This window comes from Silurus aristotelis (assembly GCF_946808225.1).
Source record: "Silurus aristotelis genome assembly, chromosome: 24".
NCBI lineage: Eukaryota > Metazoa > Chordata > Actinopteri > Siluriformes > Siluridae > Silurus > Silurus aristotelis.
The window spans coordinates 3,920,294-3,934,930 of NC_139597.1; the positions used below are offsets into that span (position 1 = coordinate 3,920,294).

Consider the following 14,637-nt stretch of genomic DNA (forward strand, 5'->3'; position numbering starts at 1 on the left):
CATTAAATTGAATAAATGTCAAATGATTGTGTAGAAAAACCAAAAAACAATATGGCGCATCAGCAAGTCTCTGTTTTCTTTACAGGTGTGAGTATTCTGGCCATTGGAATCGCAAATGCCGACATCGAGGAACTGAAAAAAATAGCTTCGCCCACCACCTACAAGAACGTCTTCTTCGCTGCTGACTTCGATGATCTCCCTTCCATCGAGAGAGAGCTAATCAGCAGCATCTGCAGCGAGGCTCTGATGTCTGAATTTCAGCACCAGGAGGTATCATTACACTGGGAACTGAGCCAAAGCAAATTCGTTCACTACACAACTGAAATGTTAATCAGAAAAACGTGAGATGTGAAAAATGAGATTATTTTGTCCACTATTTAGCCCGCTCAACTGGACATACCAACAAGTGATCCGGTATCTATTTCAAAACCTGAGGGTCCCTGTCCAATCCAGTGCAAGGTATTAAGTCTAATTCTGCACTTATTCAACTCTTCAAACCAGACATTTCAATCCAACTAATGTAGGTTTTCATGTTTTTTTCTTTATACAGGGACAAAAAGGAGAGAAGGTTAAGCTTTTTCTAAGTTCTGTTACATTAATCTATTGTATATAATGTAATACAATACATACATACTGTATATTTATATATAATGATACACCTATCGCTTCACAGGGGGATGGATCTGGACACGGCGGTCTGGTACGTAAGAAGTAGGATTCTAAAGATGATATTTTGTTACGTTTCTGATCTCATAGCGTGCGTTTGAATGTGCTTCACAGCGCCCCAAGGTAGACGGTGTCGATTACGATCCGTTCACTTTAAAGATGAAAGGGGAGAAAGGAGAGAGGGTGAGTACACCGTGTACCAAAACGTAATATAAAAAAAAAAAAAAAAACACTTTGTCTTTATTGGTAACTTATTCCGAGTTCGTTATGTTCAGAGTTTTTTAATAACGGGATTCAACTTGTTTACTGTTTGATTTGATTAAACGATGTATCAGGGTTATTATTATTAGCTTCAGATTTATTGGTTGTTATGTGATTCTGGTGGTACCGATCACTTTGTTCCCAACTGTAATTTAATTATTTGTATTTATTTATTTAATTTTTTAAGGAGGCACAGGAAATTTGCCTTAGCAATCTTCTCAAAGGGCGTTAAAAGATCATATATTACTGTAAACGAGCTTCAATAAATAATCAGTGTTTCATATGCAGAGGAAAAGCTGTGTAGATTTAATATTTCTGGAATAAAAAAAATATTAAAAACTAAAAAATTGCAACGGAGAAAAAAGATTTGTTCTCACATGCTTTGGATCAGATTTCTAACAGTGTCTTTTTATCCTTTTATAGTTGTATTAAGTGTTATATTGAAGCGGTGGTTAATGATTGTAAGGTTGGGGCGGTTCAGGGCCTAGTACTGCTGAACTGTCACTGTTGGGCTCTTGAGAAAGACCTTTGCCTCTGGAAAACCAGTGCACAGTATGGATAAAAAAGAGTCTGGTGATTTTCAAACAAACATAAATGACATGCAAAGGAACATAACATAGATAAGAATCAGAAGGTCTTGGTAAGCTCAGGTGTGTAGAGCTAGGGAACTGAGCAGTTACTTTACGTTTGGGCGAATGAACTCTCTTTATAGTGTGTATGAAAGGGTTATAAATAAACACGTCTTCAGTCAAAGGCTTGGTGACTAAGAGTGCTGCAGCTTATGGGAATTATAGTCCATGGTGGCCATATTTGAAGGCCCTGGTGTTTGCTGAGGATTGTTGGCTAAGTGGGACCTGGGATCATATATACTGTATAAACAGCATCCTTTAATAATACTGGTAAATATAAACACCGTGAAAACGATTTGAAATGTTAAAGATCTGGAGTCGAGTCAAGAACAGTAGGCTTTATTGTCATTCCAACCATGTCCAGTGCAGTACAGAGTGAACAGAGAATGGTCTCTGATCCCTTGCAATTTAGTCTCGAATCTCATCAGGCATTTTAGGAGAAGATTCAGAGCTGAGGTTAGGAGGGATAAATTATTGTCTAAAAGGCTGGTTGCAATTGTGGCTTTAAGATTTATATAAAAAAACGTGCCGCATTGGCAATTGTTTATTCATGAGAGCAAAATATCTTCGTGAGTTTTTGAACAAAAGATCAAAGGTTTTAGGAAACAAATAAATTTTTTTCACATCCTTGTTTGCTCGTATTTACCGACTTCTAATATTAGTGGAACGTGCTGTAACAAGTACAAATCTAAGCAAATTGAACTATTAGAGTTAATTGAAAAGGTAAAATTTAAATGAGATAGTTGATGTACATTATGTCATCTGCATAAACTTCTCAGGGTCTTCCTGGGATGGATGGCATACCCGGAGTACCAGGACGACCAGGTCGAACCGGACCTCCTGGTTCGGCTGGACTAAGGGTAAAACACTGTCCAGTCAATTGAGTGAACTGAACCATCAGATTTCTGTAAAATTAATTCTACAGAAGTACTAGTTAATGTAATATTTATAATTGCTCCACAGGGCCCTTCTGGTATTCCTGGGGAGATGGTAAATATCTCATCATATTTATACCACACACATTTCATCATCATCATATGCAATCATCTAATAATTCATTGCTTTACTTGGTAACACCGGTGTGAACAATATAGGGTATAATGGACAAAAGTTTGTGGACACAAAAACTTTTCTCTGGCTGATACAGATGTTTAGAAATCAGGGCAGCCGATGGCCGATATACCATACTGATTTTTTTTGTCTATTTTATTATTTTTTTTTCCTTCATCTCATAAAATCATATAGTTAAAAAACAAGACATGTTACCTACAATACAGTTCCAAAAAGTTATTAAATCTCCCAAACATTCTTCTAATTCTCTCCCCAAATGTAGCATCATATTTAACCAGTGATATATATAAGGCGAGTTTGAAAACGAATGATAAAAACCGGTTGGCTGTACTGTGTTTTCTCCGCAACGTTGGCTCTGGTAGGATGGCGTCAGTTTTCACAGCTGATTCTGCATGTGGAGCAGCGGCAGAGCTCTTTGGCAAGAAAGAGAACTTTGATTAGCTATTTAGCTTAGCGAATGAGCACACTACTGCCATCTGCTGGTATGGGAAAGTAATTTTTCTTACACAAGCACAGGAACTACATGCAGGGTTTGGTGTCTCAGATGCAACACAATCGGCCGATGACGATTCATTTTTTAAAAAATGCCCAGTTAGTTTGCTTCTGGAGATTTGTGTTCATTCATCCACAAGGGTGTTATTAAAGTCAGGTATTGATGTAGGTGAGGTGAGGGTGCGGTCAGCGTTCACATTCATCCGAAAGCTGTTCATTTAAGATTTTCCACTCCAACCCATGTAAAGAATATCTTCATGGAGCTGGTTTTGTGCACAGAAGCATGAACATTTTCCCTTCAGTTGTTCAAGAAGACCCAAACCTGTTCCAGCATGGGTCTTCTTAAACAACTGAAGGGAAAATGTTCATGCTTCTGCATCCAAAGACTTATAGACAACTGCCTCCAACTTTGAGGTAACAGTTTAGTTTTAACCACATATGGTTGGAAAAGTCAGGTGTCCAGATACTTTTGTCCATATCTGGAGTCAGTGTACTTAATAAGTCAGTGTGAATTAAGAATCGTTTATTATGATATTTGGTTTGTGTATTTGTTTTCCATTTTATTCTCCAAATACAATTCATATGGCATGTTTCAGGGACCACCTGGTGTTACAGGACCGAAAGGTCAGCGAGGGGAGAGAGTAAGTTTTACTTACACTTACATCAACATAGTGTAGATGGCTAGTACTAAAAATAGAACTTGACCCTTTAGCTAACATATACATTAAGAATTTGTCCTAAACTGAGATGGAAATGTAGCACCAGCTGATAATGAGATTGGATCTACTTTCCAGGGAGAACCTGGGTATGTAATGGGAAGCATGGATGTCACCCCGGGACGTAAAGGAGAACCGGGATCATCCGTACGTTTATTTGAAATGATTTCTTAAGTCTCTACACTTTTCCTTTCATAATTCCATTTTATTAATATTAATAATCGATCAGCTAGATGTAGCTGATGTATCATAGTCTGATATTTACTTTATAACAGGGTCCTCAGGGGCCTCCAGGTGTACCAGGGGTCTCAGGACCTCCAGGAGTCCCAGGGCAGCCTGGACCACCTGGAATTCCTGGTATTTCTATAAAGGTAAATGACTTAAACCTGAATAGGTTTGGTCTTGATGTGATAAAAGAGATGAGTGGAACTGTCTGGTTATCTTTGCGTTAGAGAAACTTTTCAAATGTATATTTTAAGAAGTGAAAATCACTTGAATGAATGTCATTTTTATTTAGAGAAATTTACTAAATTGATTAATAGTAAAATTAGTTGACTAAACTAAAAATAAGATAAATGTAAAAAAAACAAATATATATATATATAATCAAAATACTCTTATAATAATCTCAAATATTAGCATTTATCATAATTTGTATTTTTTTTTTTTATTTATTGACTAATTTGTAAAAACTTGTAATCATTTATTTGAATAATTTATTTATTAATTTATAGTCACTCTTTGTTTTCAGCTCTCTTAAACTCACTGTTCATTAGTAAATCTGAATATTATGATATTATTTGGTATTATGGTCTCAATTAACTGCATCTTTGGAAATCAGGAGTGTGTGTAAAGAGTGTGTGTGTGTGTGTGTGTGTACAAAATGTAATATAAAAAAATTGTAAAGGAAAAAAATAAGCCTTTTAAACAAATAAAGAAAATAGAAAAGTGATAGAATTTTCCAATGTCAAATAGAATGTACCTTCTAAACTGCGTGTTATAGTTTGTTATTAATTCTTGCAAGCAATATAAGTGAAGCACATGTTTATGTAAAAAAAAAAAAAAAAAAAAAAAAAATATCTGTAATTGCGTCAAGAAAAAGAGGACAAATCTCAGGAATGTGTATGGGTTTTCTCGCCCTGCTTTTGATGACCCCAGATCTCTGTATTTCACTGTTTTATCTGCTAATATGGACCCAATCCATCCAATCAGCTAACATACTTGTTATTAATGTGTAATTCTTATTATTGAGTTAATGTTTGTGTGTTATTTTAGGGGGGAAAAAAACTAATCAAAGTCTAGGATTAGGGTCTTTTTATTAATTTTTTTATAGATAGCATTAAAATTATGTCTTATGATGATTATAAATGGTCATAATGAGAAACATGTTCCTGTTTTCTACTTTTCCAGGGTGAGACTGGAGAGCCTGGTCTTAAAGTGAGTGAATTTTTCAACAATAAACTATCATTAAACAATTTGTGTTTTCAAACACTAATATAATCCTGTTCATTTTAAACAATTATTTTAGGGTCCACGTGGGAAGCCGGGAGCCAAAGGAGAAAAGGGGGAAGTTGGAGAAACTGTACGTTCTTTAATACTTTTTATATGTTTATAATTCCAATGCAAAAACTTTGTTTCATCCCAAATATGTTCAATAGGGTTGAGGTCAGAGCCCAGGTCTATAGCAGGCCACTGGAGATCTTCCACTCCAAACCATGAACAGCATGGAGCTGAAACAGGATTTTGACCTCCTAGTTTAAATGAAGGGAAAATTAAATGCTGCCACATCCAATGACATTCTATACAATTGTGTGACACCTGTAAAATTGCTCTTCACCTCAAAATCTTCTTACTTCAGTTACTTCATTACAATTGTTCCTATATTAAAAGCAGGAGTATAAAATGTTAAACCTTGAAGCTTTCCATGAAAATCACAAATTACATGCATGAATAAAATGCTTCGTATTAGGACACCTAACTTTTCCAACCTTACAGGATGTGGTTGTTCTGCAAGGTGTTACCACAAAGTGGGAGGCAATTATATATCAGTTGTGTATCATGTATTTGGATGTGGTAGCATTACATTTTCCTCTCACTTAAACTGGGAGACCCAAACCTGTTCCAGCATGACAATGCTCCTGTGCACAAAGCCAGCTCCATGAAGATATGTTCCACTCTGTGCAGCTTGGAATGGTTTCTCATCAACACCTTGGGTGGTTCCATTAAATTCCGGAGTAAGAACGGGCGCTTTGAGGATGGATTAGACTCTAGCTAATGTCAACAGGACTTCTTTTCGCTTCTGATCACCATCACTGTACCCCACAACATCGTATATCTGCTATAAATGGACATTCGGTGCAACCCAGATGAGGATGGGTTTCCCTCTTGAGTCTGGTTCCTCTCAAGGTTTCTTCCTTATGCCATCTCGGGGAGTTTTTCCTTGCCACAGTCGCCATCAGCTCGCTCATCAGGGACGAACTTTTAGAAAGATATTCACTTTCAATCACCACATTTTCTGTGTAAAGCTGCTTTGAGACAATGTTCATTGTTCAAAGTGCTATCCAAATAAAAATGAATTGAATTGAATTGAATTTTACATGGACCTGAGTGAAAGATCTCCTGCTATAGAGCTCTGACCCTCAACCCTATTGAACATAATGAATGTGAACGCTGACTGCACCTCAGGCCTCCTCACCTCTCCTACATCAGTACCTGAATGAGCACAAATCTCTAAAACACACTCCAAAATCTTCCCAGAAGAGTGGAGGATATTATATGATCAAATGAGGACTGAATGTGGAATGGGATTTTCAAAAAGCAGATAAGAATTTTATGAAATCAAATAAAATTTCCTGCATAGGGTAGATGTTCTGTATGTTCTGCTGAGCCAATTTAGGGTGTAAAAATAACACATACATTTAGTTAAAACCAAAAATTGATGATACAATATTTTAGTGGTATTTAATTTTTTTTAAATTATTATTATTATTTTTGATTGGGGGAAAAGGGTCAAGCAGGGTTACCTGGAGTAATAGGAGTGGATGGAAATCCTGGACTTCCTGGACAGAAAGGTGAAAGAGTAAGTAAAAATATTAAAGAATAGATGTATTGTTAGAGCTGAAATGACATGTGAGATCAATTCTAATATCCTGGAAACTCATGTTAACTTCATTGTGAAGCAGACCATTACTTTCTTCCAAGAGCGCATGCCTTCTTTTACATCAGAGGAACTTAGACAGGAGAACGTAGGGTGTGTTTTTATTCTGGATTTGTCTGGATGAAAGGGAGCATAAGTTTGTGTAAATTCTTGGTTGTTTTGGTAGGGAGAAGATGGAGTCGGTATCCCTGGTGTTCAAGGTGTACAGGGTTCTCCAGGAGAAAAGGTTTGTATTGCAATCAATTTAGGCAAACACATAAAGTGTATATATATATATATATATATATATATATATATATATATATATATATATATATATATATATATATATATAGTGTTGCTAAACTTCTTTTCTGCGTGTTGCAGGGAAATATGGGGAACCCAGGGCAGGTTGGACCAAAGGTAATCTTGTAACCTTCAAATCAATGCTAAATAACATGTAGTTGATTCAAGAAACTCAAAATCGTCATGTTCACAGGGTGAGCAAGGAATTCAAGGAGTGACAGGACTGAGTGGCTTCAGGGTATGTACAGGGTGCATTTCATCTTAAATTTGGGTCTTATATATTCTTTATCTTACATATTTCTTTTCTGTGTTTAGGGAAAAAGAGGTTTGAAAGGGGAGCGAGGAGACAAGGTAATACACTGACAGATATATTCATCTCACTTACGTCGGTTTCTTTTCTAAAAGGAATGTTCAATCGTTATCCAAGCCTGTTAATGTTACATTATCATTTCTGATTTAGCAACATTTTTATAGTACACACACAGAGACATTTGGATGCTCTGTCCACAGTCATAACAGTCGAAAAATCTTTGGGAAAAGACAGGATTTTTTTCAGCATCAAGAAAGTGAGAAAGAAAGAAGGAAATACTGTTTATAGCTGCTGTAACAGAAGTGATAACAGATCTGAAACTGCCCATGCTTCATGGACGTTTACGGACAGATTCTTTATTGTCATTGCGCAGAGTGGAATGAAATTAAGTTACAGTTTTTATGGTGCACAAAAATGAAATACAGAATAAAAGAATGTACACATTAGTGGTCCATTAAATGATAGATAGATAGATAGATAGATAGATAGATAGATAGATAGATAGATAGATAGATAGATAGATAGATAGATAGATAGATAGATAGATAGATAGATAGATAGATAGATAGATAGATAGATAGATAGATAGATAGTAATAATAATAATATAATAATAATAATAAAAAATAATAATAATAACCTTTTTTTTTTTTTTTTTTTTACTTATTTTACAGTTGTATCGTAAAGTTTTTCTGCTTATTATAAACCTGTAGGTTAATTCAGAAGTTACAAATCAGGATTAAGTTTTGCCAATAAGATTATATTGGGCAATAAAGTATTATGTATGTAGTGACACTGACTTAACTACACTGTATGGACAAAAGTTTGGACACCCGGTAATAAGATCGGTATGTGCTGTTTAAACATCCCATTCCACATTGAGTGCCCTTTTGCTGTTATAATAATCTCCACTCTTTTGGGAAGATTTGTGCACAAGGGCATTGTCATGCTGGGAGAGGTTTGGGTCTCCTAGTTCAAGTGAAGGTAAAACTACTGTACTCAAATACGTTCTATATAATTGTCAATTTGAAACATCAGGTGGCCTAACCCAGCCATTATGGATGCACAAGCCAGTGCACTCTTAGTGCCGGTCCCAAGCCCGGGTAAATGGGGAGGGTTGCGTTAGGAAGGGCATCCAGCGTAAAACATGTGCCAAATCAAATATGCGGATCACAAATGAGAATTTCATACCGGATCGGTCGAGGCCCGGGTTAACAACGACCGCCACAGGTATCGTTAGCCGACAGGGTACCAGTGGAAATTGGGCTACTGTTGACCGAAGGAGGAGAAGGAGAGGAGGAAGACGTCTACAGAGACGGCAGGAAAAGGAGAAGTGTAGGAGAGTAGAGGTTCGGGTTGGTACTTTAAATGTTGGTACTATGACTGGTAAAGGGAGAGGGGTAGCTGATATGATGGAGAGGAGAAAGGTAGATATGCTGTGTGTTCAGGAGACCAAGTGGAAAGGGAGTAAGGCCAGGAACATTGGAGGTGGGTTTAAACTGTTTTATCATGGTGTGGATGGAAAGAGAAATGGTGTAGGGGGGATTCTGAAGGAAGAGTACAGTAAGAGTGTAGTGGAGGTGAAGAGAGTTTCTGATAGGGTGATGATCATGAAGGTGGAAGTTGAAGGGATGATGATAAATGTCATCAGTGCCTATGCTCCACAAGTTGGCTGTGAGATGGAGGAGAAGGAAAAATTCTGGAGTGAATTAGATGAAGTGGTAGAAGGTGTACCTAGAAAAGAGAGATTGGTGATTGGGGCAGACTTTAATGGAGATGTAGGTGAAGGGAACAGAGGTGATGAGGAGGTGATGGGTAGGTATGGTTTAAAGGAGAGGAATGTGGAAGGGCAGATGGTGGTAGATTTTGCTAAAAGGATGGAAATGGCAGTGGTGAACACGTATTTTAAGAAGAAGGAGGATCATAGGGGGATGTATAAGAGTGGAGGAAGGTGCACACAGGTGGACTATGTGCTATGCAGGAGATGCAACCTGAAGGAGATTGGAGACTGTAAGGTGTTGGCAGGGGACAGTGTAGCTAGATAGCATCGGATGGTGGTCTATAGGATGGTTTTGGAGTTGAAGAAGAAGAGGATGAGAGTGAGGACTGAAAGAAGAATAAAATGGTGGAAACTGAAGGAGGAAGAGTGTAGTGTGAGGTTCAGGGAAGAGGTCAGACAGGGGCTCGGTGGTGGTGAAGAGGTGCTGGATGATTGGGGAACTACTGCAGGAGTGATGAGGGAGGCAGCTAGAAAAGTACTTGGTGTGACATCTGGAAATAGAAAGCAAGACAAGGAGACATGGTGGTGGAATGAGGAAGTGCAGGAGAGCATAAAGAGAAAGAGGTTGGCAAAACAGAAGTGGGATAGACAGAGTGATGAGAAAAGTAGGCAGGAGTACAAGGAGATGCGGCAGCAGGTAAAAAGGGATGTGGCGAAAGCCAAGAAAAAGGCATATGAGGAGCTGTATGAGAGGTTGGACACTAAGGAAGGAGAAAAGGATTTATACCGATTGGACAGGCAGAGGAACCGAGCTGGGAAGGATGTACTGCAAGTTAGAGCAATAAAGGATGGAGAGGGAAATGTGTTGACTAGTGAGGAGAGTGTGTTGAGAAGGTGGAGGGAGTATTTTGAGCAGCTGATGAATGAGGAAAATCAGAGAGAGAGAAGGTTGGATGATGTGGAGTTGGTGAAGCAGGATGTAGATAGGATTAGTAAGGAGGAAGTGAGAGCAGCGATTTAGAGGATGAAGAATGGAAAGTCGGTTGGACCAGATGACATACCGGTAGAAGCGTGGAAATGTTTAGGAGAGATGGCAGTGGAGTTTTTACCCAGATTGTTTAACAGGATTTTGGAAGGTGAGAAGATGCCTGACGAATGGAGAAGTGTGCTGGTATCGATCTTTAAGCATAAGGGAGATGTGCAGACCTGCAGTAACTACAGGGAAATTAAGTTGATCAGTCACACCATGAAGTTATGGGAAAGAGTAGTGGAAGCCAGGCTGAGACAAGAGGTGACCATCTGTGAGCAACAGTATGGTTTCATGCCGAGGAAGAGCACCACAGACGCATTATTTGCTTTGAGGATGTTGATGGAGAAGTATAGAGAAGGACAGAAGGAGCTGCATTGTGTATTTGTGGATTTAGAGAAAGCGTACGACAGAGTGCCAAGAGAGGAGTTGTGGTATTGTATGAGGAAGTCAGGTGTGTCAGAGAAGTATGTGAGGGTGGTGCAGGACATGTATGAGGACAGTGTGATGGCAGTGAAGTGTGCAGTAGGTACAACAGACTGGTTCAGGGTGAAGGTTAGACTGCATCAAGGATCGGCCCTGAGCCCTTTCCTTTTTGCAGTGGTGATGGACAGGTTGACGGACGAGGTCAGACAGGAGTCTTCCTGGACTATGATGTTTGCGGATGATATTGTGATTTGTGGTGAGAGTAGTGAGCAGGTTGAGAAGAGCCTGGAGAGGTGGAGATATGCGCTGGGGAGAAGGGGAATGAAGGTCAGTAGGAGTAAGACAGAGTACATGTGTGTGAATGAGAGGGAGGGCAGTGGAGTGATGCGGTTGCAGGGAAAAGAGATGCAGGCAGGGTGGAGTGGGTGGAGAGGAGTGACAGGAGTAATTTGTGATAGTAGGGTATATGCAAGAATGAAAGGGAAAGTTTATAGGACTGTGGTGAGACCTGCGATGTTGTATAGATTAGAGACAGTGGCATTGAGTAAAAGACTGGAGGCGGAGCTGGAGGTAGCAGAGCTGAAGATGTTGAGGTTTTCGTTGGGAGTGACTAGGATGGACAAGATTAGAAATTAGTTTATTAGAGGGACAGCGCATGTAGGATGTTTTGGTGACACGGTGAGGGAGACGAGATTGAGATGGTTTGGACATGTGCAGCGGAGGGACATGAATTATATTGGTAGAAGAATGCTGAGGATGGAGACACCAGGTAGGAGGAAAAGAGGAAGGCCAAGGAGGAGGTTTATGGATGTGGTGAGGGAAGACATGCAGGTAGTTGGTGTGAAAGAGGCAGATGTAGAGGACAGGGTGGTATGGAGACGGATGATCAGCTGTGGCGACCCCTAATGGGAGCAGCCGAAAGAAGAAGAAGAAGAAACGTCAGGTGGCCTAATGCTTTTGTCCATATAGTGTATAATAAATAAACAGTGTTAAATAGTTGATATTCAAGATATTGATATTGAATACTAAAGAACAGATCTAGAGGTTTCTGCCGTTGACCTTCAGTGAGAATCTAAAAGTGTATTTATTTTGTAAATCGACTGCTTTTTAACTTCAACTCATGTTCTGTCACAGGGTGATCGTGGAGAACTAGGACCATTGGGACCTCAGGGATTATCAGTAAGTGAATGTCTTATGTATTATCCATCCCCTACTCTGCTGGGAGAATTTTCACTGATACACATATTCACTGGTCAAATAGTGGAAAGAGGAAAAGAGGAAAAAGAAAATAGAAAAAGTGCATTAACAAACTGTCTCATGCTATGGTCAGTCCAGCCTGAAGCCTCTGGCGCTATGCAGCCATGCTCCTATTCGCGCTGAAATATAACTTTAATTGTCTGTGTAAACTGTGTAAAACCGGACCCCAGGTTGGGTCTCACTTAAAGGAGTCCCACTACAAACATGCACTCTTTGTCTCACTGAAGTCTTATGTTCATGTCTACCATAAATGTAAAAATGGGAAAAGCTGCTCAGTGTTGTGTTGTATAGTTATGCAAATGTTATGCAAATCAAGAATGAATTGAGATTTTTTTATTATTTTTTTTAAGGAGCAAAAAATTTTGTTGGATTTAACAAATAAAAAGAAAATTACACTGGATAAAACAGATATAACTTAATACTTCACAAACCTGTATATACCATTTAGCATTGATGGAGCCTTTCCAGATGTGCAAGCCGCCCATTCCATAGGCACTAATCCAATATTGATTTTTCCTTCTTGTCCACAGAGATTTCTCCAGATTCTTTGAGACTTTTGATGATATTATGTGCAGTAAATGATGAGATATTCAACTGTTTTGCAATTTTATGTTAAGGAGCATTAGTCTGAAATTGTTTCACAATTTTTAGACATGGTCTTTCTCAGAACGGTGAAGCTCTGCCCATCTTGCATATACCAGCTTGTTTGGAAGCTGGGGTCAGAGCACAGGGTCAGCCACATTACACCGTCCCTGGAGCACAGAGGGGTTAAGGGCCTTGCTCAAGGGCCCAAATGTGGCAGCTTAGCAATGCCTGGGCCTGATCCCCTGACCTTTAGATCAGTATCCCAGCACCTTAACCATTGAGCTGGGTAGAAGTTCTTGAGTGGCCTGCTATAAAGCTCAGACTTAATAACCGTATTAAACACTGTTTATATACACATTAAACACTTAGGGCGTCTGAGACATGCTGCTTTATAGACCGGTGTCTCAGATCACTAAGACAACTAAGACATACGTCTTAGTTTAAGTCTGACCATTTAGTTTAAGTCTGACACATTTGGGCCCTTAAGCAAGGCCTGCTATAAAGCTCAGACTTAATAACCGTATTAAACACTGTTTATATACACATTAAACACTTAGGGCGTCTGAGACATGCTGCTTTATAGACCGGTGTCTCAGATCACTAAGACATACGTGAAACCTGAAAATTCTACAAATATTCTGCCACAACTATAAATAAATCATTTATTTATTCACAAATCTCTCCCTCGTCCCAGTGATAAAACTGCGCTGGTGGTTTAGGACACATCTGTGACAACAAATAATGTCTTTTTTTCCTTTTGTTTCCTCTGCAATCATCTCTACAGTTGGTCTGCTCCTTGGATGCTATTTCAGTTATACAGCATGCTATTAGGAGAGAATGGGTTGGGGCACCCTGGGGAAATTAAAGAAGATGATTAGTGAGGAGAAAGAGTTTGCTTTTATACCCCTGTCTCTCTTTCTCGCTCTCTCTCGCTCTCGCTCTCTTTCTCGCTCTCTCTCTCTCTCTCTCTCTCTCTCACTGGTCAAAAACAGCTTTAACCCAGTATTTAAACATCACAGAATCTGCCCCCAATATGAATAAATTGAATTGAAACTATTCACATTTTAAGATAAGGCTTTCCACCAATCACATGCAAGGTGTTTACCTATCCTTGATTGTCGTTATCAATTATTAACCTATTCAATATAACTCTGCTGATGGAAATCACCTGCTCCAAATCAACTTTGAGTCAGTTTTTTTTTGTAAAAACCTATATGAAAGGTAATGCCTTTTACTACACATAGGACTGGATTGGTTGGGTGTCGTGTCATGAATGTAATGAATAATTACACAATCAAAAAAGTTCATCACGTTCTAGCTTAAAAGCACCTAAAGCCATTTGTGGATGATGAATACTAATTATTAAAAAAGATCATGTCCTTTTTTTCTTCTTACACTAGGGTCTACCTGGAGCTGTTGGACCAAAGGGTGAAGAGGTGAAAGTCAGATTTTGTTCAACTTTTTTCTGTCTGTGATTTTTTTTTTATTTGTTTTGCCTTATTTATCAAAGTGGATAGAAATTAATTTATGTGAAATCATTCTTTAGTATAATACTATTTGAAAGGATGTGCCACTGTGCATAGATTTAAACTGTAAACTTACATTTAAACCTAAATCATAGCACTCATTTAAATATTATAATTATTATTAGATAGATAGATAGATAGATAGATAGATAGATAGATAGATAGATAGATAGATAGATAGATAGATAGATAGATAGATAGATAGATAGATAGATAGATAGATAGATAGATAGATAGATAGATAGATAGATAGATAGATAGATGTGTGTGTATTATTCTCCATGTATTTGTGTGGGCGTCGCTAAATGCAAATTAGCTGTGTTAGTAGCACTTTGCATGCTACAGGTGATATGCATACATTTGCATATGAGTACAGAAAAAAAAAATCAGTGTTTCTGAAACATAAAAAAAAAAATCTGAATCCTAACACCGGCAAAACTACTCATGTGTTTGTGAAACCACATTAACCAATTTCTTTTAACCAATAATTGTTAAAAAATTGGCTGGTAA

At 38.3% G+C, this 14,637-nt stretch overlaps 1 protein-coding gene across 3 annotated transcripts in view; it reads left to right on the plus strand.

The window, feature by feature from the left end:
- The window catches only part of col7a1l (collagen type VII alpha 1-like), a 101,619-nt gene that overhangs the window by 40,724 nt on the left and 46,258 nt on the right, over positions 1 to 14,637 (plus strand). For all 3 annotated transcript variants that reach the window (XM_083527919.1, XM_083527921.1, XM_083527920.1), the window contains exons 26-44: positions 86 to 270; positions 382 to 459; positions 551 to 568; positions 674 to 700; positions 781 to 849; positions 2,336 to 2,416; positions 2,520 to 2,546; positions 3,716 to 3,760; positions 3,914 to 3,982; positions 4,111 to 4,206; positions 5,246 to 5,272; positions 5,364 to 5,417; positions 6,843 to 6,914; positions 7,159 to 7,218; positions 7,359 to 7,394; positions 7,471 to 7,515; positions 7,593 to 7,628; positions 11,894 to 11,938; positions 14,002 to 14,037. In XM_083527919.1, coding sequence (XP_083384045.1) covers positions 86 to 270; positions 382 to 459; positions 551 to 568; positions 674 to 700; positions 781 to 849; positions 2,336 to 2,416; positions 2,520 to 2,546; positions 3,716 to 3,760; positions 3,914 to 3,982; positions 4,111 to 4,206; positions 5,246 to 5,272; positions 5,364 to 5,417; positions 6,843 to 6,914; positions 7,159 to 7,218; positions 7,359 to 7,394; positions 7,471 to 7,515; positions 7,593 to 7,628; positions 11,894 to 11,938; positions 14,002 to 14,037 — 1,106 coding nt within the window. The remainder of the gene's footprint in view (positions 1 to 85; positions 271 to 381; positions 460 to 550; positions 569 to 673; positions 701 to 780; positions 850 to 2,335; positions 2,417 to 2,519; positions 2,547 to 3,715; positions 3,761 to 3,913; positions 3,983 to 4,110; positions 4,207 to 5,245; positions 5,273 to 5,363; positions 5,418 to 6,842; positions 6,915 to 7,158; positions 7,219 to 7,358; positions 7,395 to 7,470; positions 7,516 to 7,592; positions 7,629 to 11,893; positions 11,939 to 14,001; positions 14,038 to 14,637) is intronic.